The sequence below is a fragment of the Nelumbo lutea genome, chromosome 2 (genome assembly GCF_056320005.1).
Source record: "Nelumbo lutea isolate HS-2025 chromosome 2, American lotus-T2T, whole genome shotgun sequence".
In the NCBI taxonomy this organism is placed as follows: domain Eukaryota; kingdom Viridiplantae; phylum Streptophyta; class Magnoliopsida; order Proteales; family Nelumbonaceae; genus Nelumbo; species Nelumbo lutea.
This window is the reverse complement of record NC_142685.1, coordinates 49,730,300-49,754,835: the sequence shown is the minus strand read 5'-3', so window position 1 is coordinate 49,754,835 and position 24,536 is coordinate 49,730,300. Positions and strand designations below refer to the sequence as shown.

The 24,536-nt window shown below is 38.4% G+C and overlaps 1 protein-coding gene across 2 annotated transcripts; it reads left to right on the top strand.

The window, feature by feature from the left end:
• Positions 1 to 8,945: 8,945 nt before the first annotated feature.
• LOC148870551 (uncharacterized) lies at positions 8,946 to 17,344 on the top strand. Of its 2 annotated transcripts, XM_088970967.1 has the most exons (4): positions 8,946 to 9,247; positions 10,004 to 10,706; positions 16,321 to 16,437; positions 16,595 to 17,344. In XM_088970967.1, the coding sequence occupies exons 2-4, from the start codon at positions 10,053 to 10,055 to the stop codon at positions 17,114 to 17,116; spliced, it is 1,293 nt and encodes a 430-aa protein (XP_088827093.1). In that variant the 5' UTR covers positions 8,946 to 9,247; positions 10,004 to 10,052; the 3' UTR covers positions 17,117 to 17,344. The 2 variants fall into 2 exon arrangements, with proteins under 2 accessions (XP_088827093.1, XP_088827094.1); XM_088970968.1 differs by having other exon boundaries at positions 8,946 to 10,706.
• Positions 17,345 to 24,536: the final 7,192 nt, after the last annotated feature.

Here is a 24,536-nt window from a genome sequence, read left to right as displayed (position 1 = left end):
CGGGTTCAGTTTCATCTGGTACTTTCTAAGGGTGTCGAAGACTTCCCTGAGATTAGCTAGATGGTTCTTGGCCTTCTTGCTTTTCATGAGCATGTCATCGACATATGCTTCAACATTGTAGTTGAGCTGGTCCTTGAACACCTTGTTCACCAACCGCTGATAAGTAGCATCGGTGTTCTTGAGGCCAAAAGGCATTGCCTTGTAGTAGTACAGTCCACGGTTAGTGATGAAAGAGGTCTTCTCCTGATCGACGGGATGCATTTGGATCTGATTGTATCCTAAGAGCGCATCCATAAAGCTCAGGAGTTTGTGCCCTATCGTTGCGCCGACGAGCTGGTCTATCCTCGGCAGGGGGAAGCTGTCTTTGGGATAGGCTTTGTTCAAGTCCGTGAAATCAATACAGATCCTCCACTTTCCGTTTGCTTTCTTCACCATCACTACATTAGCCAACTAGTCTGGGTACTTTACTTCCTGGATAAAGTTGGCGTCGAGTAGCTTCTAGACTTCCTCATTGATAATCTGCCACCGTTCTATGGTGAAGCTCCTCTTCTTCTACCTAATCGGTTGGTAGTGTGGGTTGGCGTTGAGACGATGCGTGATGACCTTGGGGTCAATCCCTAGCATGTCTGCCACCAACCATGCAAACACACCGATATGCTCCTTGAAAAGCTGGATGAGGTCTTCATGCAGGTGGTCGTCCAGGAGAGAGCCGACCTGGACTGTCTTCTCAGGGTCTTTCTTGGAGAGCGACACCTGGATGAGGTCTTCAACAAGTTGACCGCGTTGTGTTCTTAGCTCATTGCGCAGATCTATGCTTTCGGTTGTAAGGGTCTCTGCACATCAAGCCCTCTGGTCTCATCGGGCCACTCCCACTCCGTATGGGGTCGGGAACTTCATGGCTAGGTGGAATGTAGACATAGAGGCTCATAGAGCATTCAGGGTCGGTCGACCGGTGGTGTGTTTGGAAGCGCGTCGTTAAACACCCTAGAACACCAGTTTAAATATTTATAATTTTTACCGTTTCTCAAACAACTACTAACGTAGTAAATGGGTGAGAGCTGGTCGTATCCATAGAGAAGCAAGTGAAAAATTAATATATACTTAGATCCGGACAAGAGAATGCAATCGAGAATGGCAGAAAATACGAAAATAAAATCTATTATCGCTGAAATTAAATGTTTCAAATTTAAGCAAAACAATAAATAAAAATCAAAATTCAATAAAGTATGGGAATCAACAAAGGAAATAAAAGAAATATATAAAAAATGATCCATAATCCGAATCCGATGGCGGTAGCTATAGATCGGCCAGATAGCTTGCCAAAACCCCTCCTGACAAGAACCGGGCATCCGTCCTTTCTACAACCCTCGAACCCCTCGAAACACCTTAGCCTTGAAATGAATGAATTCAGATATGCAAAACAGAGAAATGAATAAGAATTAAATCTAAAAGATTGCAAAAATAAATATAACATAAAAGAAAATAAAGAAAAGAAAAGAATGGTTTATCAGATCCAGTGGCGGTAGTTGTAGAATGGTTGAACAGCTTGCAAGAACCCCTCCTAACAAGAACTGGGCATCCTCCTCTTCTACAAACCTTGAACTCCTTAAGAAACCTTAGCCTTGTAACTGGGTGAATTGACCAACCCTTTCTCCAAGGCCCCTGGGGTCTTTTTTATAGAGAATGGTGGATATAATTGGGAATAGAGAGAAAGAGGAAGGCGGCAGTTGGGTTTTAGCAAAGTTTGGGGCACCCCTAGGGTTTCTAATGAAGGGTTATGATAGTTTTGGGCAGATCCTAAGGCTGAAAAGAAAAGAAGAGAGTGCCCAATATTATGTATGACTGAGATTTGTGTGTGCAGAAGTGAATGGATGAGATGGAGGCTCCTAAGGTTGAAAGGTGGAGATTAGAAGAGGTGGGAGGCACCGTAGAGTGGATGGCTGAGATAAAAGATGGAATGGATGGCTAAGATCTAGTGGTTAGGGGCTGAATGATGAGGATTAGCAGTTAGGTGGCCCCTATGGTTTAAAAACTGTAAAAAGAGTGCCCTAGAATGAGTGGTTGAGATTAAAAAAGGTGGAGGGTGGAGATTAAACACCTAGGTGCGGCTAGGGTTTGCTAAGAGTGAAAAGAATGAGTTAAAAGGTGTCCTAGGATTTGCTAAGGCGTTGGGAGCATGCTAATACAATAGGAGGGGCGCCAAACTCAGTTTAACAAATAGGAGGCGCCCTCTTGCTCTCAGTTTTTCACAAAAGCACCCCCTCTCTCAGCGTTGGGAGCATGCTAATACAATAGGAGGGGCGCCAAACTCAGTTTAACAAATAGGAGGCGCCCTCTTGCTCTCAGTTTTTCACAAAAGCACCCCCTCTCTCAGCTGGACTTCACACCAGCTTTCCAAAAGCTGCATTTCAATCATGAAAATTTCCCAAATTTGCACAGAGACCCTCAGAGGCCACAGCATTGCATTTAACTGGGAAAATAGTCATACTTTGACTATTCTAAGGCCGAAAATACCCCTGAAATGATGCCCCTAAGGCATCAAAATGCAAAGTTATCAGCCGAGGATTGCATTGTATGAGAGGCAACGAACGACGATGAAATCTACCATGGATGTAGAGGTGATATCACCATCTCCAATGAGCAGGGACAAGGTAATCCTTCCCTTTGGCATAAGTTTCACCCCGGAGAAGCCCATCAGAGGAGTGTTGACCAGTGTGAGACGATCTTTGTTGATGCCGAGCTGATCAAATGCATCTTCGAATAGGATGTTGATTGAGCTCCTAACCAGGATGCGTCAAACTTCATAATTTGCAAATTCAGTCGTGATCACCAAAGCATCATCATGCTGGGTTTGGACTCCCCTGAGGTTGTCTTCAGTGAATGTGACCGGTTCCTCTTGTCTCTTCTTCTACTCCCCGTTGTCAATCTCCATTAAGCGCACATACCTCTTCTTGCCTGAGCTGCTCTCCCCTTCAGAAGGCAACCCTCCCGAGATTACTGCTATAACTCCAGCTAGGGGAGCTCGGCCAGGGGGCTTGGGGCATGGCTCCGCCTTAGGAGGGTTATATTCTTTTATATCAATGAACCCTACTAAATAGCCATGCCTGATTAGGTCTTCAAGGTGGTGCTTGAGGTCAAGACAGTTGTCAGTCTCATGGCCGTGGTCCCGATGAAAATCGTAATATTTGTCGCAATTTCTTTTGTTGGCCTGCATCTTCATCTTTTCTGGCCATCAGACATACTTGTTGCTTCTGATTTGCATCAGAATCTCAGACCATAGAGTAGTTAGCGGTGTGAAGTTTTGGAAGGTCGGAGGTGGTGTGTGTGGCCTCCTCTCTAGTTGAAGGTCTTGCTGCTTGTTATCTCGACCCCTCTCCATCTTTCGGTCTTCGGCATCCTTCTCTTCCTGTTAGGCCGCTCCTCCTCATCTCTTAACTGTGCTTGGGCTTCTTCTAAGGAGGATTCTTAGATATGGAGAAATTTAATGGAGAGGGGTGGAGTTCGTGCTGTATGATTGTGACAGCCATGAACTAGTTTAGGTTCAAGACCTGCACTTGCTTCAGTGTTGAATCTCACCAGGTAGTCTCTAAGAGATTTTGTCTTCCTCTGTTGCACCTACATGAGGCTAGCTGAAGTCTTGCAATGTTTTTAGCTTGCCATGAACTATGCCAAAAATTGTCTCTCCAACTGCTCCCATGATCCTATGGAGCATGGGAGAAGAGACGAGTACTAGGTTAGGGTTGGGCCTTTGAGGGTGGCCACGAGAGCTTTGCACATCAAGCCCTCGGATGAGTCGTGTAATATCATCTGGGCCTTGAGTGCTTCGATGTGGTCACTGGGATCGGTATTCCCGTTGTACTTGTTGCACTATGGTGCCCACCATCCTACAAACAGAATCTCATCCACAATCTCTTGGACGAAGGGTGGCTCTTTGACAGGTTGTTGGGCAGTAGGTTGCATGGGCTGATTTACAAGCGGTGCCACGCTCCTCTGGGACTGGCGGCCTCCAACTCAATTAAGCATTGTTAGAGCTCCTGGTCTTTGTGTCCCTATCATCTGGGACTGTGGCATGTGTGGCTTTCTCTTTCTTGGGCCACGCTGGGCGGTCTTTAACCGAATTGCTCGGTGACAAAGACCACCTGGGGCAGCGTTCGTTTGTCGAGCCTTTCTTTGGCTGGGATCCATGTAGTCTAATGAGTCCTATTACAGTTGTTAGGTTCGCGAGAGCGGGTGGAGGAGACAGACCTTCTTGTCGTGTCTTGCTTTCTTGATCGGACTGCTCTCCCTTCTTGTTCGATCGGCACGTTTTGGGGTTATCAGGGTGAGGATCGGCCTTCCTACGCGTTGGGGCAACAGGGGGAACGGTTTGAGTGGGAGGTTCCACAGACCCCAACGACTGCATCATCGCCATGATTTTGTCGACCTTTTCTTGCATTGCCTGGAGCTGAATGGGGTCGACCATAGCTTGTGACTGTTGGGTTTCCTCATGCAGGGAGCTACGATGGCGAGATTCCCGAGATAGGGATCGACCTATTGAACGCTCGTAATGGTTTCTTGGCGTATTGATCGTTTATTGATTGCATAGTGAGAGAGATTTCGGAGAGGTTTTTCGTGTGATTCCCATAGGCGGTGCCAATCTGATGTTGCTCGATCCTAGGTAGTGCAAGAACTAAGGTCACAATCAGATAATCCTTGCCAATAGGGCGGAGCCAAGGTCGAAGGACAAAGCCGTGCAATGAGATCTGCGAACAAGAAAATGTCAGAGACCCGAGGAGTTATCCCCAGGTAGATACTCTGACACTTAAGTCAGTAGAGGGCAGTAGGTAGCCGGGCTGAGTAGTTGGAGAACAGTGCTAGTCCAATCAGTATAACAGTGTAAGAGCTAGAAGTTGGGATCCCTTATCTCGAGTGGGGAGTACCTTTTTATAGCCGAAGGTTCATGTCCTTATCGGATTAGGCTTCCAGGGTTGTCGGGATGAGGTTAACCGCTAAGGTCTTTGAGATGAGTCCTAATTTCCAACGGGGTTGTTCCTATCCGCTCTCTTGTTCCTGGTCGTGCTTATCCGCATGATGTGAAGTCAACGTGGCTAGGAGGATAAGGTGGGGACTACAAAAGTAGCATAGCATTATCATGGCCACGGAGTCGATGTATGCCACAGAGATGGTAGTGCAGCGCTGATGTGGTCGAGATGACTAGGTGGCCATGTAGCACCCTGAGCCAGCTCAGCCCTAACTCGAACACCCCTAATATATTTGTTTCATCAATTCATAGCCTATACATACTCATATGACATGTGGGAAATTTTAAATAATTGGGACCCAATACCATAAATTGAAACACATGGCAATTTGGGGTGCATGTTGTACATGGCAATTCGACTTGGACAATTAAAGTGATGACTTGAAAATCAAAAGGAGACAAAAACGGGATGCACATGTTTTTGGAGTGGCTTGTCTACAATTATGCTTTTTACAATCAATTGAAGCTACTTTATTAGGAATGGCAACGGGGCGGGTTGGAGGCGGAGATTATATTTCTCGTCTCAGACTTTGATTCTAAAATTAGCCCTCATCCCCAATCTTCACTGAGGATAAAATTTGTCTTCCATCCCCAATCCTTGATGAGGATGGGTTCCCTATGGGACCTGAATCCCCAATTTTTTTTTAGATAACAATATTTTTTTTTAAAAAACAAATGTACTTAAAATAAATAAAAAGTTTAAATTATAAATAGTGTTTTAAATATGTTTTGATATAATATAAATAACATTTAATATATATATATATATATATATATTTGGGGGTTGGGGCGGGGACTTCAATCTCCATCCCCGACCGTGAACCCATGGGGTTGGGGAAGTCAGGTCCCATCTGGGATGGGTAAAATTTCCATCTCTATACTTTATACAAGAGTATTTTGGTAACTTAATGTTTGTTGTTGGAAAATTAACAAAAGGGAGGTATTTGTAACATCATCAAGGGGTTTGTTATGATTAAAACACAAGAAAAGTTTATAAGACAAGTGAAAAAACTAGGGGAGGTTTTTATCCCTTGGTACAATCTTTTAAAAACTAACTCGAAATGAAAACTACTTTTGCCATCAAGTTTTTGGGTCATAGATTTGACCATCCGGTCCAAATGGATTGGCCCATTGCAATTAAAAAAACAAAAACAATAAAAAAATGACCAAAACTATTGTCTAGGTCAAATGGGTTTACTATAAGATTGTTTTTAGTCTGAGTTGAACCGATCAATGATTTGACTGCCCCAATCAATGGGTTGTTGACTAAGTCAATGGTTTTTTTAGGATAAAAGCATAACTAGTTACTTGGCAGGTTTCTGGGTAGAACAGGCTGACTATCCGGGTCAATAATGATTAAAAAAGCATACTTAAGTAAATATAGTTCAGATCTATTAACCACAACACATTACGAGCACATTCATCCAGCCGCAAATTGAGAATATTGGTGATCTAAAGGTCAGCATTTTTTGAAAGATAAACTAAAAGGTCATCCTATTTGAACTTATATATATCGAGTACTCGTATATATCATATAGGGGACAGCCCAAGCAGGGGAGGTTTAAATAATCTTTATCTATATGTTAAAATGTAATGAATGTGCCAAGTTGGCACTTTGCTGCTTTTTGGTTTCTTCTCAAAGGCACTTATCTTTTTTTTTCTGTTTTTTAATTTTCTAATTTTAAAATTGAACAAAACAATTCGGTTGATCAATAAACTTTAACACTCCTCATTAACTCATCATTAACTCTCTCTCTCTCTCCTCTTTTCCATTAACTATTTTAATAATTTCTTTTCATTAATTATGCCATTAACTCTCTCCTTGAATAACTCATGCCACTAATTTTCTCTCATCCCCATTGCTTCATTAAATTTCATAAAATGTATTATCTATATCTATATAAATTTCAATTTAGCTATATATATATATATATATATATATATATATATATATATATATATATATATATATATTTTACATTAAACTATAATTGTTAGTATAAATTAATTATATTGAAATTAAGATATTCAATGATATATTATTATGCTAAATAGCTTACTTCCATTTAAAATTATAATCCATTTATATTCCATTTGAAAAAAAAATAAAAATTAATTATTCATAATAGAAATAATTTAGTAAGTTACTTAAATAAAACAAAAATAATTATTGAATAATGTTATTAATAAAACTATTTTTATTAATATAATAAACATAATTTAATTAATAAAAGGAATAAAATAAATTTAAAACTAATATCAAATTAAAATTAATATAAAATTAATACAAAAATATCTAACAATGATTAGTTTTATGATTAATTTTTACTGATTTAAAACCAAATTAAGCTCCATTGAAAAATAAAAACTTAATATGCTTAATTCAATTTGATTTTTACTAATTTCAAGAATTAATAAAAAATATTAATCTTAAATATAGTTTAATTATTTTAAAATCAATTTGAATTCCATTTAGAAAAAAATTGATAAAAACATCCTTGGGTTTTCTAACAATCCTATGAAACTCTTCAATGCTTTCACTTTAACAAAAACCTCACTTCTTGTTTTGAAAAAATGTGTAAATACCTTTCTTTGGCCAACATTCCAAATAAAAAAAATGTTGGTATTATGTATTAGTTTTACTTAGGGGTGTCAATGGTATTCGAAAATCTGATTTTGAATTCAATATTTGATATAATCGAATCGAATTTGGATAATTCGAATATATAATCGATCGAATTCGGATATTCTATTCTTACCAAATAGTTAATCGGATTTGAATTCCAATATGACCTGATTCGATTCGATAAATATCCGAATTTGGACAATTATTTAATTCTTATATACAATATATAAAATATTTTATATAATTTATATATTTATATACTTTATATCAATAAAATATTTATTTTTATATTAATTAATTATCTAAAATAATTAATTAATCGAATTCGAATCGAATCAAATATTCAAATATTTTAACGGATTCGAATTCAGATATTTCCTTATCCGATTCAAACTCGATCCGTTTACACCCCTAGTTTTACTTCACTTTAGCCTCTTTAATTTACTTTACTTTGTTCAAGAACAATAAGGAAATTTATTCTTTGAAAGCTATTGGCAAACTAAATTAGTGGAGTGCAAAGTTGAAACCTTAAATTGTGTATGATAATGCATTAACATTGATAAGGGTATTTTTGTAAGTTCAATGTCTTTATTACCGAAAAGCCAAGGGAAATGAGGTACTTGCATATTTTTTCAAAACTATATGGAAGGCCTTAGTTAGGACTTAGGATCAAAACACAAAGGTGGTTTATAGAATTGTTATAATAGGATTTTTTTTAGATATTTTTATGTAAAAACAATACAAAAATAACAATAAACCAAAAAAATATTAAAAATTAGCATTAATATATAAAAAATACAAATTTATCTAAAGAATAGGAAATTAACCGCTCTCACTAAAGTGCAACTTACATTGTGATTGGATAAAACAAACATAACCCAAAAAATAATACTTGAATTGAACTTAAGATGAGCACCATAATACTTGAATTAAACCCAAAAAATAAAGCTTATGCATCGCATGAGTCTTGACTACCATGCTTTTTAAAAATCATGGTTCTAGCCACCAGTTTACAGGTCGACAGTTTGATTTTTTGTTCGAATAGATGGCCTATTCCAATTTAAGAAATAAAAAAATAATTAAAATAAAAATGTCCAAAAACCATTGAATGAATCGACGGTTCGACCGCCCAAGCCAGCAAGTTGCTGACCAATTCAATGATTTTTGGCTAAGGACCGGGTTTAGAGTAAAAGGGAACCGGTTGCCTGGACTATTTCCGAGCCGAACGGTTCGACCGTACGGGTCAACGGCGGTTCGAAAACACTTCTAAAATAAAAGGACCTCTCTTGCCATTTCTTCGTTGCTTTGCGCTCCTTCCCTTTCCCACTCTCAAAAATTTCAGGTTTCTGTTTATCTGTTGCTCGTTTTCTTTTCAGTTTTTGGTACTCTGTGTTCTTTTGTTAACAGAGGGGGTTTTGGTGGATGTTGTGAATGAACGGATGAGCTTTCCAACTCAATCTCAAAGATAGAGAGATATAGAGGGATTTATTGAAATAATCACAATCAACCATCCTTGGTTTTGCATTGCAGGAGCTCTTCTTGCTTCGCTCTTCCTTTCAAATAGTTATCACCTCGAATCTCTTGGGGCCTCTTGTTGAAGAGTATGTGTTTCGTATAACTTCTTTTTATTGATTTCTTTATTCATTTCTTCATGTCGCTTGTCCATAGAGGCATTTTTCTTTATGTGAATTTATGCGGTTATAATGATCGAGCTATTTAATTAATTATAAGAGGGGAAATGGGTGGAGAAGTAGGGTAATAGGGTTTTGCTCAACGCCTGCGCGCTTGACATTTCTGAAAGGTTCCAGAAAGTTCTGAGGCTTGGGCTTAAGGTTTTTGCGCTTTTTCGATTGCTTGGCATCCCTTGTGGGTTGAAGATTGCAGGGGTTTCTTTCGTCTTCCTGGACGAGTCTCTAGAGGTTTTGGTTTTCTCTCTTTGGCGCAAGAGGTTCTGCGCACTGCTTGTTTATTCTTCTGCTTATGCATCGTGAATCTTTCTTTGGGGTTTCGTAGTTATTGAAATTGAGTTGTTGATTGACATCAAAGCGGTGTCTATTTCTGTCTTGTTTTACATAACATTCAGGCTTTGATGCCTATTAAGTTACCAGTTTTGCTATTCTGATCCACTTTGATGGGTTTTCTGGAGAGTCTTTGACTTCAATTACTTTTTCCCCCCCGCCCCATTCCCTTTATATTATTTTCCTTACCTTCAACTGTGACTTCTTTTTTGTTTGTCACCGTTTTCCTTTGCTATATCTGTGTTGAGGAGCTGACATTTTGCGGCAAATTTGTTTATAGCTCTTTCAGGTTTGTCTGACCTTCTGCGTTCTGTTTTTCCTTTTCCCTCATTCTTTTAGGGGTTTGTAGGCTTTGTTTTCCTTTGCCTTGTTTTTGCACAACCAAACCATGGTAAAAGAGGCAATCGAGGGGAAGGTTCTTGTTTCTGAATCAGAACCTAAAGAAAAGGATGAAGCAAACAACACAGCTACCGAGACAGCTGCACCTGAGTCAGAGAAGATGGATGAGGATGCACCAACCATTTTTTCTGGAAGTGAAGAGATGAAAGAAGGAAATAAAGAAGAGGTGAAGAAGGAAATGACTGAAGGGAATAAGAAGGAAGAGGTTAATAAGGGAAAAGATGAAGACAATAAAGAGGAAGAAGCAAAAAGGCAAGAAAAAGGAGAAAAAAAGTCAAATAAGAAAGCCGGTAAGTCAAGGAAGAGGAACAGAAAGAAGAAGGCAAAACCAATGAATGCTGATGTGGAAGCTGCAAAAGACGTTGATAAAGCAGAAACATCAGATAAAAAGAAATCCTCAAAGAAGGTGGAGAGTATGGGAATGATATTCATGTGTAATTCAAAGACCAAGCGGGATTGCTACCAATACAAGGTTCTTGGGTTGCCTGCAAGCAAGAAAGAATTAGTTTCCAAGGTTTATAAAGGCATGAGGCTGTTTTTGTTTGATGTTGATCTGAAGTTGATGTATGGGATCTATAAAGCTGCAGGACCTGGGGGTTATAACATTGAACCAAAGGCTTTCAAGTCAGCATTTCCTTCTCAGGTTAGGTTTCACCCCTTGAAATTTTGTTTAGTTTGTTTGTTCGTTCTGTTTTTTTCTCTTTTATTTTCATTTTTTTTTTCCTTTTTTATTTGTTTTGAGGCACATTCATGGTGTGAATCTGGGATCCATGGAATCTCCAAATAAATTGCCACTATAGCTTTCTCTTTTTTCCGCAATCAGAAGGGGTACAACTCGGGCAGGCTTGGGTTGACAATTTGTTAAAATTTGATTGGGATAATGCTGTGTAAATTCTTCAATTTGATTACCTGATTTGCACCCCTATCAATCAGTAATAAACAAAATCTTTTATTAATATGAAATGGATGTACCTGCAAATCATTCATTCCAAATGGCAAGGAAGAAACAATAGTTCAGTACAAAAGCAGCATACTTGAGATAAGACACACACCCACAACAGAAAAGAAAAGAAAACAATAATGCAATCCAGGATTGGATTCTTTTCTCCAGTCCTGGACCCTGATGCCCCTCCATCAAAGTTATGCTCTCCCTACCTTGCTAATGGTCAGCTAAAGCATTGGCTGATCTTGGAATCCCAACAAGCTATTCAAAGTGGCGGCCAATCTCTTCCATAAATTTTCCTTTTTAAGTTTTTATTTACTACCAAAAAAAAATCATCTATTCAGCAATCTCATTCAATACTTCAATAGTAAGGTCCATCCAGCTGGAAGGCAAAACCACTCTATGCTCCTGTAAAAAAGCGAACAGTCCTGCCCTTAGAGAGTTTCCATCTTCAGTAGGGCTGAGAAGCTTAAAAGGGCATTCCACATTCCTACGATGATTTCTGAACACATCCCACCCCAGAGACTCCTAAGTTACCTAACACACATCCATTGAACTTTAGCTTGATGGTTACAAGGTTCAGTGCAACCATTCATGTGGGGGGTATCTTGTATGAAGAGTAAAGCTAGCAATCACTTGCCAGCCTCTAGGAATAGCATCTGTGGGAATCCCGTTAAACTCATCTAAAATCGAAATCCAGTGTTATACCCTCATAGTAATACAGCTAATGAAAGAATTGACCTCAAGTTTCTCCTCATAAGGATTCTAGCATTCCTCTCACTCTGCATACCTCAAAGACGGCAGCTCTTGTACAATTCCATATAATCCTTCCTCTTTTTCTTTTTGTAAGAGGTAAAGTATAATTCATTCCATAAAATTCATATGGAATTGTATGAAATTATAGGAATACAAAGGCAAAGAGGTTTCATTCTGATAAGACCATAGAGCAGCCTCAAAATTCTGCAACCATCCAATCACCAGCTTTGAATATCCTTTATTTTTTTACTTGGTTGTATTCATCTTCTTTGCCATTGTATTCCTATAATTGCCATAATCTTTCGCTCTTAAGGAGTCCCCTATGCCAACTGGACCTGAGAACAATGCCACTATATGGCCTTCCTCGTTTCTGAAAATGCCTCATACTCCTTTTGGGCTTGGATTCTCAATACTGCTACCATCAAAGTTAAGCTTTAAGGAGCTGTCTTCAGGTGGTATCCAATCTTTACTTATTGGTGTCTTTTTTGTATAAGTCCTTGCCACTTTTCTTCACTTCTGATTATGTCATCTATTGAGAAAGATGGGAAACTATCTTCCAATATGCCAACTTGATAGTGATGCATTCAGCTATTGCTTCGAAACTTCTCTTTTTTCCTTGAAAATTCTTGCATTTTTTTTTTCTTTCCGGACTGTCCAAATGGTTTCATCCCTTGTACGTCTCTACATAATCCTCCCCCTTTTCTTTGGTCAAGGCAAAGTTGTCAGGGAAAATAAGCTTGGTACATTTGAAGGTGGAAAACCTTTCCCAAATACATGCAACAAATGGATAGGAGATTAGGGCTGATGAAAAAAATGGATTAGAGATTAGCAAGTAATAGCAAGTCTCACCATTAGCCTTGCAAAGTATACACCAACAAGGAGATAAGCAACACATGAGTCTCCTTTTTTGTAGCAGGTCACAAGTGTTAGGGTTCATTTGGTTTGCAGGAATATGGGTCTGGAGTCGGAATCAGAATGGCCCATTCTAGTTCCAACTGTTTGGTTGGGTGGAATCAGAATCTGATTCCCATTCCTGGTGGAATGGCATTCCCCCATTTGAAGGAATAGTCATTCCCTCCCCTTCCCTTGGGAAAGTGAATCCCATTTCAGCTGATTCTGATTCCAATTTCCATTTGAACAAAACAGGTGGGGGAACAGACTATTTGATTCTGATTCTGAGGGATTTTGATTCCGACTGTGAAACAAACAGACCATTAATTTTCTCATGAGAAACTCCCCCAACCGAAAGCTCCAACTTTTGGCAAGTTAGGTTGACACCAGACCTTTATAGGAAACGGCAACAAAGGGGTAGGTTGGGACAAAACTCTAAAGAAAGAACAGTAAGTGAAAGAACCCGAGGCCGAGGGAAAGGGGGTCCAAATCTGACAATCAGGCTTATTAGAATCCAACTTGACCCTATTAAGGATTTGTAAAAAGCTATGGACATAGTGTAATTCTGAGTCCTTAATCCCCCTTCTTAGTCCCAGATCCCAATTAAAACCATTACTTGAAACAAGGGAGAGGCAAACTCTGAGACCATCCCACCTTTAAATAAACATTTTATTAAAAATAGGAAATTCCTTTCATTTCAGATCAAAAGAAATGATACACAGATAACAATACAAGATGGGTAGTGGATCAGAAAATAATCCTACCCCACTTCTCCCTAAGATGAGAACACCCCACAAAGCCTTACTGATGTCCATGATGCAACAGTATCTTCTGCCCTCCCTATTCCCTTCTCAATACAAGCTTCCTTGCCTTTAAGGATTCTACAGTTTCTCTCCTTTCAAAGGATCTAGCACCAACAACTTGTGAATGGCATGTTACACAAAAGGGTTTTTCCATGCTTACTGAAACCTTGAAGTTGATCCTGTAAGGACCCAAACTAATAAAATATGTACAAGCAAGTTAAGTCTTAGATCTTATCCTACTTGGTTAGAAACTGTTGTAAATTTTGATATTTTGCATAATAGTTAAGATGTTTTGTTGATTTCATCACCAAGAAAAAAAAAACTAAATAAATATGTATAGTATATTTGACTTTATACAGTTAACTAAACTGCAAGGAAACACACATTATCTTGTATAAAATATAACCCTAAGATGAACTAAAACCTTCTGTATATAATCTGTTTCAAGAACTTTATTCTCTAACCATTCTGATTCCCTCAATTTCATCCATTCATCCCATCTTCCTGTCTTTGAAGGGATGAGACAGATATACAAAAATAGCGAGCTTTTGAGTGTTTATTTTTTTTTTTTCAAGCTTGATTACAGGCGTCTCCTTTTGAAACCAATATTCCCCCACTTGTTTTTGAATCAGTTTCAAATATTATCACTATGGTCTAATTTGAATTTAGTCTTCCATTCCCTTGGTCTGATTTGATAATTGATATTTGATCAAATTCAGATGTGGGGTTCTAGTGATCTAGTTGAACATTAATCCACCTCAGTCCTATCTGAATTTTATCTGTTTTCAGCCTTGTTCATAGGTTTACTTTCTGTCAGTCAGACACAAATGCAAGAGAATGGTATTGGGTGTAGGAATTCTTAAGGAAGATAGTTTTTGGTATTCGGTGTGCACACAATGTGGAATAACAAAGAAAGGACTTTTGACATGCTGTGTGCAAATATCTTTTGGAGGATATGGTCATAAGTGCATGTCAATCCAGCATTACATTATATGATAGGTTGATAGATTCTTGATTACGATGAAGTGAGTGGAAAATTTTGCAAATCTTCCCATATGCCATAGTGGGAATACATTTAAGTGTTTGCCCTGTCATTTTCTCCTGTAATAAGATTTTTTATTTTTTTAAAAGAACGATGGTATCAATTTTAGTACTGGTGGCTAGGGGTGTATTTGAGCAGAACTGAGCCGAATCGAATATCTGGTTATTCGAGCTTGGCTTGGTAGAAAAGCACAAGGCTCGAGCTTGATTTGATCTAGAGACTTGAGCTCGAATTTGGCTCGACTCAAAAACTCATTTGTTCGAGCTTGGCTCAGCTCAAGCTCAATAGTGAACCAAGCTTCATAAAAAAATACATGTAAAATAAAAATAAAATTTATACATATAAAAAGTAAAAGTATCTATATATAATATAAGCTTGATTAGGCTTGTGACTTGTGAGCTTCACGATCCATGCTTCATTGGGCTTGAGCTTGACTCGATGCTCGGTTTAAACTGAGTCGAATTGGAGCTTTTCACGAGCAGAGCTTGAAGAGATTGTGAAAAGCTTGATTCATGTCCACCCCTACTGATGGTTTATGGGCTTCGCCCAAAAAAAAGATTAGAAGTGGGTACCCTGCTTTTAGTTTGAAAAATATTGGAGTTATCCTCATTAAGGAATACGTTAAATTATGATGAAAATGTGCACTGTGGTGGGAAGGGCAGGTTCAAAATCTTGAGGAAAATTTGAGTTTTTGACAGCTAGGTTGAAATATTGGAAAAAAATAAGTTTCTGAATTTGCAGAGAAAATAAATTTCAATAAATGCACAGTTTTCCTAGGGCATTCTGTGGGGAATGCTAGGAAATGGTTAAGATAGGTTAATTTGTATCTTACAATGAACATTCTAATAGAGGGATCTTAGCAAAGAAGGAATGTAACTTTACACGTAATGTAATTTTATCTAGCCAGTTCCTGAATTAAAAGTTCCTTTCTGAAAATGGAGCAGAGATGGTTTAGACTTGTTTTGCCATTTGTGAGTTGTCTTTGTTGAATACTGGCAGATTTTGGATGAGCATCTTCATAGATCAGGAGAGTGTGGATGAAACCAGAAGTTTAGGGGAAGGAGTGCTTGTGAACTTCTGAAATAATGGGCTGGCAATGAGAGGTTTTTGGTGACAGTGGAGAATATGGATAGGTGGGTGCATTTTTTCTCCACTTGTTAGATGCCCATTTTGTGTAGGGAATAGGGATGTCTTTGGATCACAGGAGTGTACTTTGATTTCCTGTTGTACCTATTCTTCATTTTATTATTAATAAATTTCATCAGTTACTGATAAAGGAAATGTGGAATTTGAAAGCTTAAAATGGCAATGGACCTGAAGTAGCAAAAGTGTGGAATCAAAGATTCATGGAACTATCAATTTCAATTCCATGATGATCTACACAAAGTCTGAGTTATTAAAAGGTCAAAGAATCGGAGGCCTTTACTTCTGTTATTCCTGTCCATAATAGCTGGAGATGCCCTGAGTAGGCTGGTATATAAAGCTAAAGATCAAGTTTTGGTTAAATAGTTCAATAGCAAACGCAGTTTTGAGATACCTGTGTAATTTCCTGATGGCACAAATAATTTCTCCTGATACCAATGTGATTAAGCCCAAAATCTATAGTATTTCTCTGACCTAATTATTTTGGGTTCTTCTACAGTGATAGTGAAAGATCTATTTGGAATGCTTATGATTCTTTTTATGTATTGCAAAAGCTGCTTTCAGTGAGAAGGTCATCCTTCTAAGACCATCTTAGCAAAAGAAACATTGCACATCCTATTTCCCTAGAAATAGAGCAGGGGCACTAGAAAATACAGTTATTGAATGTTGTCTATGGCAGGTGCGTTTCACTGTCTTGGAAGACTGCTTGCCCTTGGCAGAGGAGAAGTTCAAAGCAGTGATCAAAGACAATTACTATGGGAAGAACAAATTCAATTGCCAACTGACTGCTGAGCAGGTCTGTTTTTGGTATCATTCACTACATGATTCTGCAATAAAAATCTTCTAATTATAAAAATTTGACTTGCATCAAAATGGACCTGTTAGAGGACCTAGAGTTTGGGCATTTACTTCCCTTCATCTTAGAATGTTTTATGACCATATGTTGTCAATAGGTTAAGAACCTATGCAAGCTTTTCCTTGTTACTACGAAGGGCTCCAAGTCGAAGCGAGCTGGCAGAAGTAGCAGAATAGAAACCCACACATTTAGAGAACGGGATGGAAGTAGATGGCAAGGCCATGATGGACTGAGGCACCCTGTCTTGGATAGGGAACTCTTCTACCCAGACAGTGTTGGCATGCATGAGAGAAAGGGACGCCCACTAGAAATTCGACAACCACCACTGCCTCCACCTGCGCGTCATCCATTGTATGCCCATGAGAGGCCTTCAGATGTCGAATATTACAGGAGGGATGTTCGCATCGAGCATCATGATCCACGGCTTCTGGACTCGGAGCTGAGGCCTTCGGATGCCGAATATTACAGGAGGGATTCTCACATTGAGCATCATGATCCACGGCTTCCAGACTTGGAGCTGAGGCATCGTGAGGAGATCAGTTATCGTGACCCTTACAGGATTCACAGGGAACCTCCAATATATCCTGCTGCTCCTCTCCCTCCCCTGTACCGATATTAGAGTTAAATTAGTCGCTAAAACTTTGTATCTTTTATCATTCCCTGATGGGCTTGAATGTTTTTTATTATTTTCTTAGATTTGGCTTGAGGATTCTTGCTTAGGTGGATGGAGCAGGATATCTGACCTGATAAAGAACTTATGTCAAGCTCTGTCTAATACCATGTGCACAGATCGGATGAACATTGTTAATTAACATTAACAGGGAATGTGGACAAGTTCTGTCTTTTATGACCTTGTTCTTTGTGTTTGTGTATTTCGTCTCTTTCTAAATCAGTTTGAGTTTTTCTTTTACCCATTTTCTTGTATGTGTTTATTCAGTTTTGACCCCATGAGGGCCAGGTGCTATGCTCACTTGGCATTCACTATGTGTTGAGCCTGTTTTCTGTGGGTTTGAAACCGCGTTGCTTTGTAATTCTTTGGATGTTTTGCTGATTGGCTCATTGAGCGAGTTTCTCAAAACAATTTAGGAATTTTACAACAAAGTAGTTTGCGTCAGGAAGTCTGAAGTTCTATATGCCAACTCCACCTTCAATTCTAGGTCCAAAGCACTTTTCTATGTGGGCAAAATAAATCCACTTCTATATGGTTGGGTTTTGTGTTAAAAGATTAATACTTGAAAGGTTATTATTTAATTGTAAAAGCCACAATATGAGGATGGCCAAGTTGCCAGATATGGAGTACGGGGTTGAATATAATCTAATCTATTGGGTCTTCTATCATATGGACGGTCTGGATTGGCCACTATCTCCATATGACAAAAATATGTAAATTTTGTGCCGGGGACCTCTGTTTAGTGGGGATCCTTAAATGATCGAAGAGTGTTTGGAAGTCTAAAAGATCAGCACATGTTTCTTTCATGTGACAAATTCTAGTCCCAAAGCTCTTGCTACGTGTTAATAATAAGCCCCTATTTATGGGTTGATGTGGCTCTCTGTTTTTCACATTTTTTTAGCTGGAAGAAAAATACAAGAAACTCCTCGAGAGATTCTGCCCCTCTATTTTGCACAAGAGAAGGCGATATAGTCCAAGCTCGTGGCTGATAGGGTAGGCTACTTAATGTTAATGGGGTTACAAACAGCCCTTTCTACATGTGTCTTTGTTTTTTTTGTTACATTAAGGTCTTGATGGCTTTATGGGAAGTTATTTATCTAGGTGAGGTTTACCCATGTTTTTTTACCTCCCAGGTAAATTAGAATATGATCATTTTAGCCATAAGGATAGTTTAAGAAATTTATGCTAATTTCACATGTAATTACCTATAAAAAAACATCTACTTCAAAAGATGTGGATCCATATAAATCTTTCTAAATTAATTTTTTAATTAAAATAAAAGGCTCATTATAAAGATTTTCAATGCCATGAGTTTCATTCTTTTAGATAAAATAAGTTATTGATTAAAACTTGTTTTAATTTTTTAAATAAGAAAGTTAAATTAGATATTCCAAATACATAATGAATCTCAAACAAATTTTGTTTTTGTTAAAAAAAGGAAAACTTCATTTAATCTCATAAAACAAATTAAAAGATCAAATAAAAATGCTTACATATATTGATAACAGGTGTCAAACAAAAAAGGTCAAAATGGTGGGCCCCATATTTTTGTATGGGGTGGTCATGATTTAGTTTTCATAACAAAGTTGAACTTGAAACAAAATAAAAAGATGATTAAATTATAAATTACCTCGCCCCCAAGCTTCATTTGTGATAAAAGACCCCTGATTCCAATATTTTCCCCCTTTTCATTAATTGGACTGAGAGGAAGTTCATTTATGAGACTCAAATAGGTGAGATGAAGAAATTCCAAAGAAGAAAAAAAACATAAGGCTCAGTTTGGAAAGAGTACAAATACAAATGTGTATATCGCAAATACTAGGGGTGCAAGTCTGGCGGGTTTATGATCAACCCAGGCCTGGCCCTAAAACTTGGACTTAAGGCCTAAGTTTGGATCGAGCCCGAGGTCAAGTTGTATTTATCCAACCCGAGCTTAGCTCGCATTGTAATTTAATGCACTCAGGTTGGGTTCAGGTTGGTCAATGAATCCACTCTAAAAGTATACATATATAATTGTATTTATACAATATATATATATATATATATATATATATATATATATATAAATGTATATAGTTGGGTCAGGCTTGGGCCAGGTTTGGGCTACCTAAGGGCTAGGCCCGAGTCCAGCCCGTGTAAAATTCCAGGCTGGGTCAGTTCGGGCTCAGGCTAGGCCCGTTCAAGTTGCATCCCTAGCAAATACATACAAAAGACAAGATTTTGCACTCTACATATTTATATATGTACTCTTTCCAAATTGGGTCTAAGACTGTTTGGTTGCAGTACAATTTTATTTGCATTAGTACAAATGTATGGGAATGCAAATGTAAGAAATGCAAATTCTCATTTAATTTTGTTTTGGGTTTACTTTATTCTGCTTCATGTCTTATAATATTCTTGTTGTGGTAGAGGCCTTTGCCATGGTTATATGTAAGGTTGTAGCATGTGAAAGCCACCAGCACAGTTGAATTTCAAACGTCTATAGCAATCATGTTTGTGGTATGTCAAGCCAGGAAGCGCGCTTAGTGCAGGAGAAACTCCGGATTTTACACTATTGTCTACTGGTCCCGGCGCCCTCCACCTCCTACCTGTCTTCTCTGTCTTTGAGTTTTCAGTTGTTTGGTCGTGCAGCAGCAGCGTTCAGCGGGTGGTCATCACTCACCAATCAAACGAGCAAAGTTGAAGTTGAAGATGGGCCGCGTTCAAAATTTAAAGCCCAATTAGGATTTTGTAGCCCAGCCCAGGTGTGTGTGGTGGGAAGGCCGAAGGCGTTAGAAAACAAAAGATAGGGGAATATTAGAGAATTCAGATATAGGTTTTAATTATTGATGGGGGGGGTGAGGCTTGAGGCTTGAGTACAGGGAAGGAAGGCGTTTGGTTTGCATTTTGTTTTTATCAAATTCAAATGGACTCATGTCCATGTGGGTTCTTTGTCTCTTTTCATGAATAGACCCTTTTCATGGTTTAGCTCTGATTGCTTGCATTTCAAAGAACGTTAATGCGTGCCGAAAATTAAGCGAAGGGACCAGATTCCAGAGGGGTGTGTTCCTACAATTCCTTTTGCGTATATATGACTCAACCCATCTCTTGTATATCGTTGGAATGGACGCTGATGCCTGGTGGTGGTGGTGGTGGCATTCCCCAGATTGCGTGGAACTATTGGAATTTGGAAGGCCCACTGTTCACACGTCGGACCTTCAAAACTTTGTGGAATGGTAACGCCTCTTCACACTAGCTGGTTGAATTTCATTAATTCGCGACAAGGGAGAAATAGCACATTCATTAAGGTCTCGTCCTGGTCGCTGGACAACAAATCTCGTCTACAAGTGTGTTTCCAAGAAAGAGCTGGAGTAAAAGTATAGTTTTGGCTTGTCTCCTGTAGAGGTAGAGCCGCTCCAAGGATTTATATTTATAATAATATATTAATATTGTCTGGCATTTCTTCCCTCTTCCTCTTTGTAGCATTTAAAACATCAGAGATGAGAGTAGGTTGAAGTGACAGTTTGAGACTTCTTCACCTTTCCGGTTTGATTAGAAGTGGGAATGGCATTATTTCTTTAGAAGAAAAACCTTAACATTTAACGAGGGAATGGGTTGAACGTTTGTGGAGAATGAATCAGATATCTATCTAATATTTTTTTGGTAATCTAAGTTGAGTTGCACCGATTCAAGTCTCAATTACAAAAGGTCATTTTTGTTTTTTAATTCCAAATTTTGGTGAATTGGGCTTCAGGGTTTAAGAGCATAACTTGTAAACCGCCTTAGACCCAGATGACCCGATTTGAACCCAGACCAAGCTGACCCAGTCCAACCTAGGGGCTAGGACAACAAGTCAAGCCACATGGTGAGAATTGTCTGCACCGACTAGCATCAAGAGCATTCTAGAGAGGGTACAGAGCGCAACCCCTCCAGGGGTCATGGTCAATTCTCAGTTTCCCTGTTCCTTAGTTCATTCTCCTCTGACTTTCGGAGACGACCACCGTTTACACGGCATTTGTATCTTTGAAATTTGAATATCAGCATATGATAATAATGACTATTTTAAGAAAATAGAAGAAAAAACATAACTAAAAAATGGGTTTGCATGAAGATTTTTTTGGAAACAGAGAGGAGGTTAAATATGCAAAATATTTAAACTAATCTGAATTTAATGTATCAAATCCAATTCAAATTCAAATTCAAATATTGAATAGACTGAAACTTGGATTTAGATACTTCTGGTCTGAATTCCATCATCCATTAAGCATCCCTAAAATGAAATTGCAGGTCTGGGGTCTTGTTTATGCAGTCTTGGCCATATACATGTCTATCCATGGCATACTCTGTCATGTGCATATAGAAGTTTCCTAGGGAGAAACATACAATTGATGCTGGAATATGGAGTGAGCATTAAGGAAACATCAAGAGCAACACACATGATGGATTGTCTAGCTCCAAAACATCAGCCCTCCACATGACAGAAAATCCTGCAAGCTAACTTCAAGTGCAGCTAAGAGAATGGAGTACTGCGCACACATAACCAAATCTTTATTTTCTTCTTCTTAAATTGATAAACAAATTAAAGAAAAATTATTATATGCAAGGCAGTGCCAAGATAGTATTATAAAATAGAAATATGAGATTTTGTATTAGTTTTAAAAAATGACTGCTAGATAAAGAGAAAAGAGGATTCTAGACTTTGGATTTATAATAGATTCAAAAGAATTAGAAACTATTCAATTCATAGCTTCGGAATAACTACCATAATTAGTTGAACAAATACTCAGCCAAAAAGGGGGGAAAAAAAACAATGGAAACAGTAACTGAAAGTTGAATGTCCATTTTGACATATTCTAAAGTTTTTTTTTAAGAAGTGTGGTCGGAATTAATCATAATAGAAAAGGCAAAAGGACAAGGATTCCACCGTATCTCTGTTCCTCCAAACCTGCTTCGTTTGGCAGCAATAAAAACAGGAACAGCCAAAGTTGTTTCCATTAGTTGTCATTTAAACTGCCAGTGGTGTCAATGGAGGAGTTTCGGGTTGGACTCTGTCCAAATCAAAATCAACTCAAATGGATTGGACAGATCAATAAGACATATTGAATCGGACCGATCCAGCTTAATGGTCCAAAGTATTTATTGACTGACCTAATCGATCCATAATGAATTTATATTAGATTGGGTCCGATTGAACAGATATCTGATATATTGATTGAAGATAAAAATACGAGTGTCAATGGACTAGATTTGGATTGGAACCAATCTAAATCAAAACCAAATTAAACAGATTGGACGGTTCAAAGATTTAATTGGACCAATCCAAAATGGTCCAAAGTATTCATATTGGACGCATGCTGGATTGGATTAATTGACACCCATACATGACAGACTGACAGTAATCAGGGTAAGTGATAATAAACTCATAATAATAAATTGTTTTTCACCAGGAACTGTTGATATTAATACAGAAAGATATATGGACCAAGACAGACTTGGACATGGGTCCCAATCCATGACAGGTTGAAATAGCATACCAGATTACCAGAATTCATTTATTTTCACTTTTCTTTGTGTTGAATAGTTCATCGTAATTGCTTCAGATGAGGGGAACTTCAGAAAATATCAACATTGAATGAATGCAAGAATATTAGTTGAAGCATTCACTCTAAAGTAAAGATTACTAGTTGAACCTACTTGCCAAGATCTGCGAAGGATGGATTTTACAGCAATTAATAATAAAAAAAAAAAACAAAGAAAAGGGAAAGCAAAGGAATTTTGACTCGGTGCTCCATGATTAGGTTTTTTTTTTCTTTGACTTGTGGTACAACAGATGGTTTTGGTGGGGGAGGAGTGTGGTTGTCCCATCAAATATGTGGTTTGTGCTTGGAATTATTTGCAATAGTTAAGTATGATGATAACATGATGCCAATAGAGGCAAATGGATTTTGATTCTCGTTTTGCTTGTGGCTCTTAAGAATTATTCTGTTTTGAGATATTATGAAGAACCGTTAGGTTGGTTAGTGTGGTAGTTGTGCTTTCAACTGTCTAGCTAGAGGTAGAATAGTAGTAGAAAGCATATATATTTAGAGAGAGAGAGAGGGAGGTCCCTCCCTGTCCTCCTTGTACCGTGGGCCTTTTAAAAAGAAGGGAAAAAGAAAGAAAGAAAAGAAGTGGAGCCAATATTGAATGGATGCTGTTGCCGACTTGCTGGTGGAGGTGGTTTATGGAAACAAAGAAAGAAATGGAAGATGTGATTCCATTTTTCTCTTTTCCCTGCTTGTTACGTTGATTGCTTGATTGAGAAACTTTCACTTTTTGAGGATTGCGTAAAGTTGAAAACGAACTACAAGGGCAAGGGGGGATTTCTGGGTTCATCAAATTAAGCGGGAAATTAAAACGAAGAAACATATAAATGGTCATGGTCCCCATCTCACTACACCGTATATATTATATATATATATATATATATATATATTATATATATATTGCTGTGGTGCATTGAGAAAAGCATATATACTAGCTGAGTTGTAAATAATTGTAAACAAGCTTGACTCGTATGAGTCAACTCGATGAATTTATAAAAGACTGAACGTTTCGGCTCATGGGATATGTTGATACAAAAACCTTAAGAAGCAAAACATACAGGTTGAAAATGATCTCATCATCATTATGCTCGTTTTGGCATGCAAACAGAAACAGTGGTCACCTCCTAATACTCTCAGTACTAGTGCTAATAAGGTCAACCTTGTTGCATGCAGTAGCAGTACTAAGCGTGCTCAATCAATCAATTGGCTTCAAATGAGATGAGATAAGACCCTATTTTTGCATTGATAATGAAACCCTAAAAAGATTAAACCAAATAATTTCAGTGAAGTAGAATGGTCATCACATGCAACGCACATGCAAGACAGCCTGAATTCTTATCCATTTTGTCTCCTTTAACCCTAAGCTCTAATGTCCTTTTCTTTTGCCTGTTCCGAATAGCCAAGACAGCACCAGGCGCCAGTACAAACAGATTGATCAACCCCTAGCCTCCATGGACAGAGCTCATGTGATGGGGCCGGGCCGGCCAGTCTCTTCATTCTGAAAGGGCTGTAAAATATCCTTGTTGCTTAACAGCTCCAAGTATCATTTATGAATGTACACTGTATGGAGTCGAAGCTTTTAGCACTAAAGTGGATGCTCCTCTGTATGTTATTGACTATTAGTTGTTAAGAACAGCGTGGATTATGAACTGAGGTGGCTATAAGTATAAGCCAGGCCAAGTTGGCCGACAGATAGGTCACTTGGGTTGACATGGAATATAGCAGCTTGTCTGTCGGTTGCCCAGTGTCCCCTCAGCCCTGCGTGGACTCTTACCCTCTCCATCAACTGCCTCCCTTTTCATCCA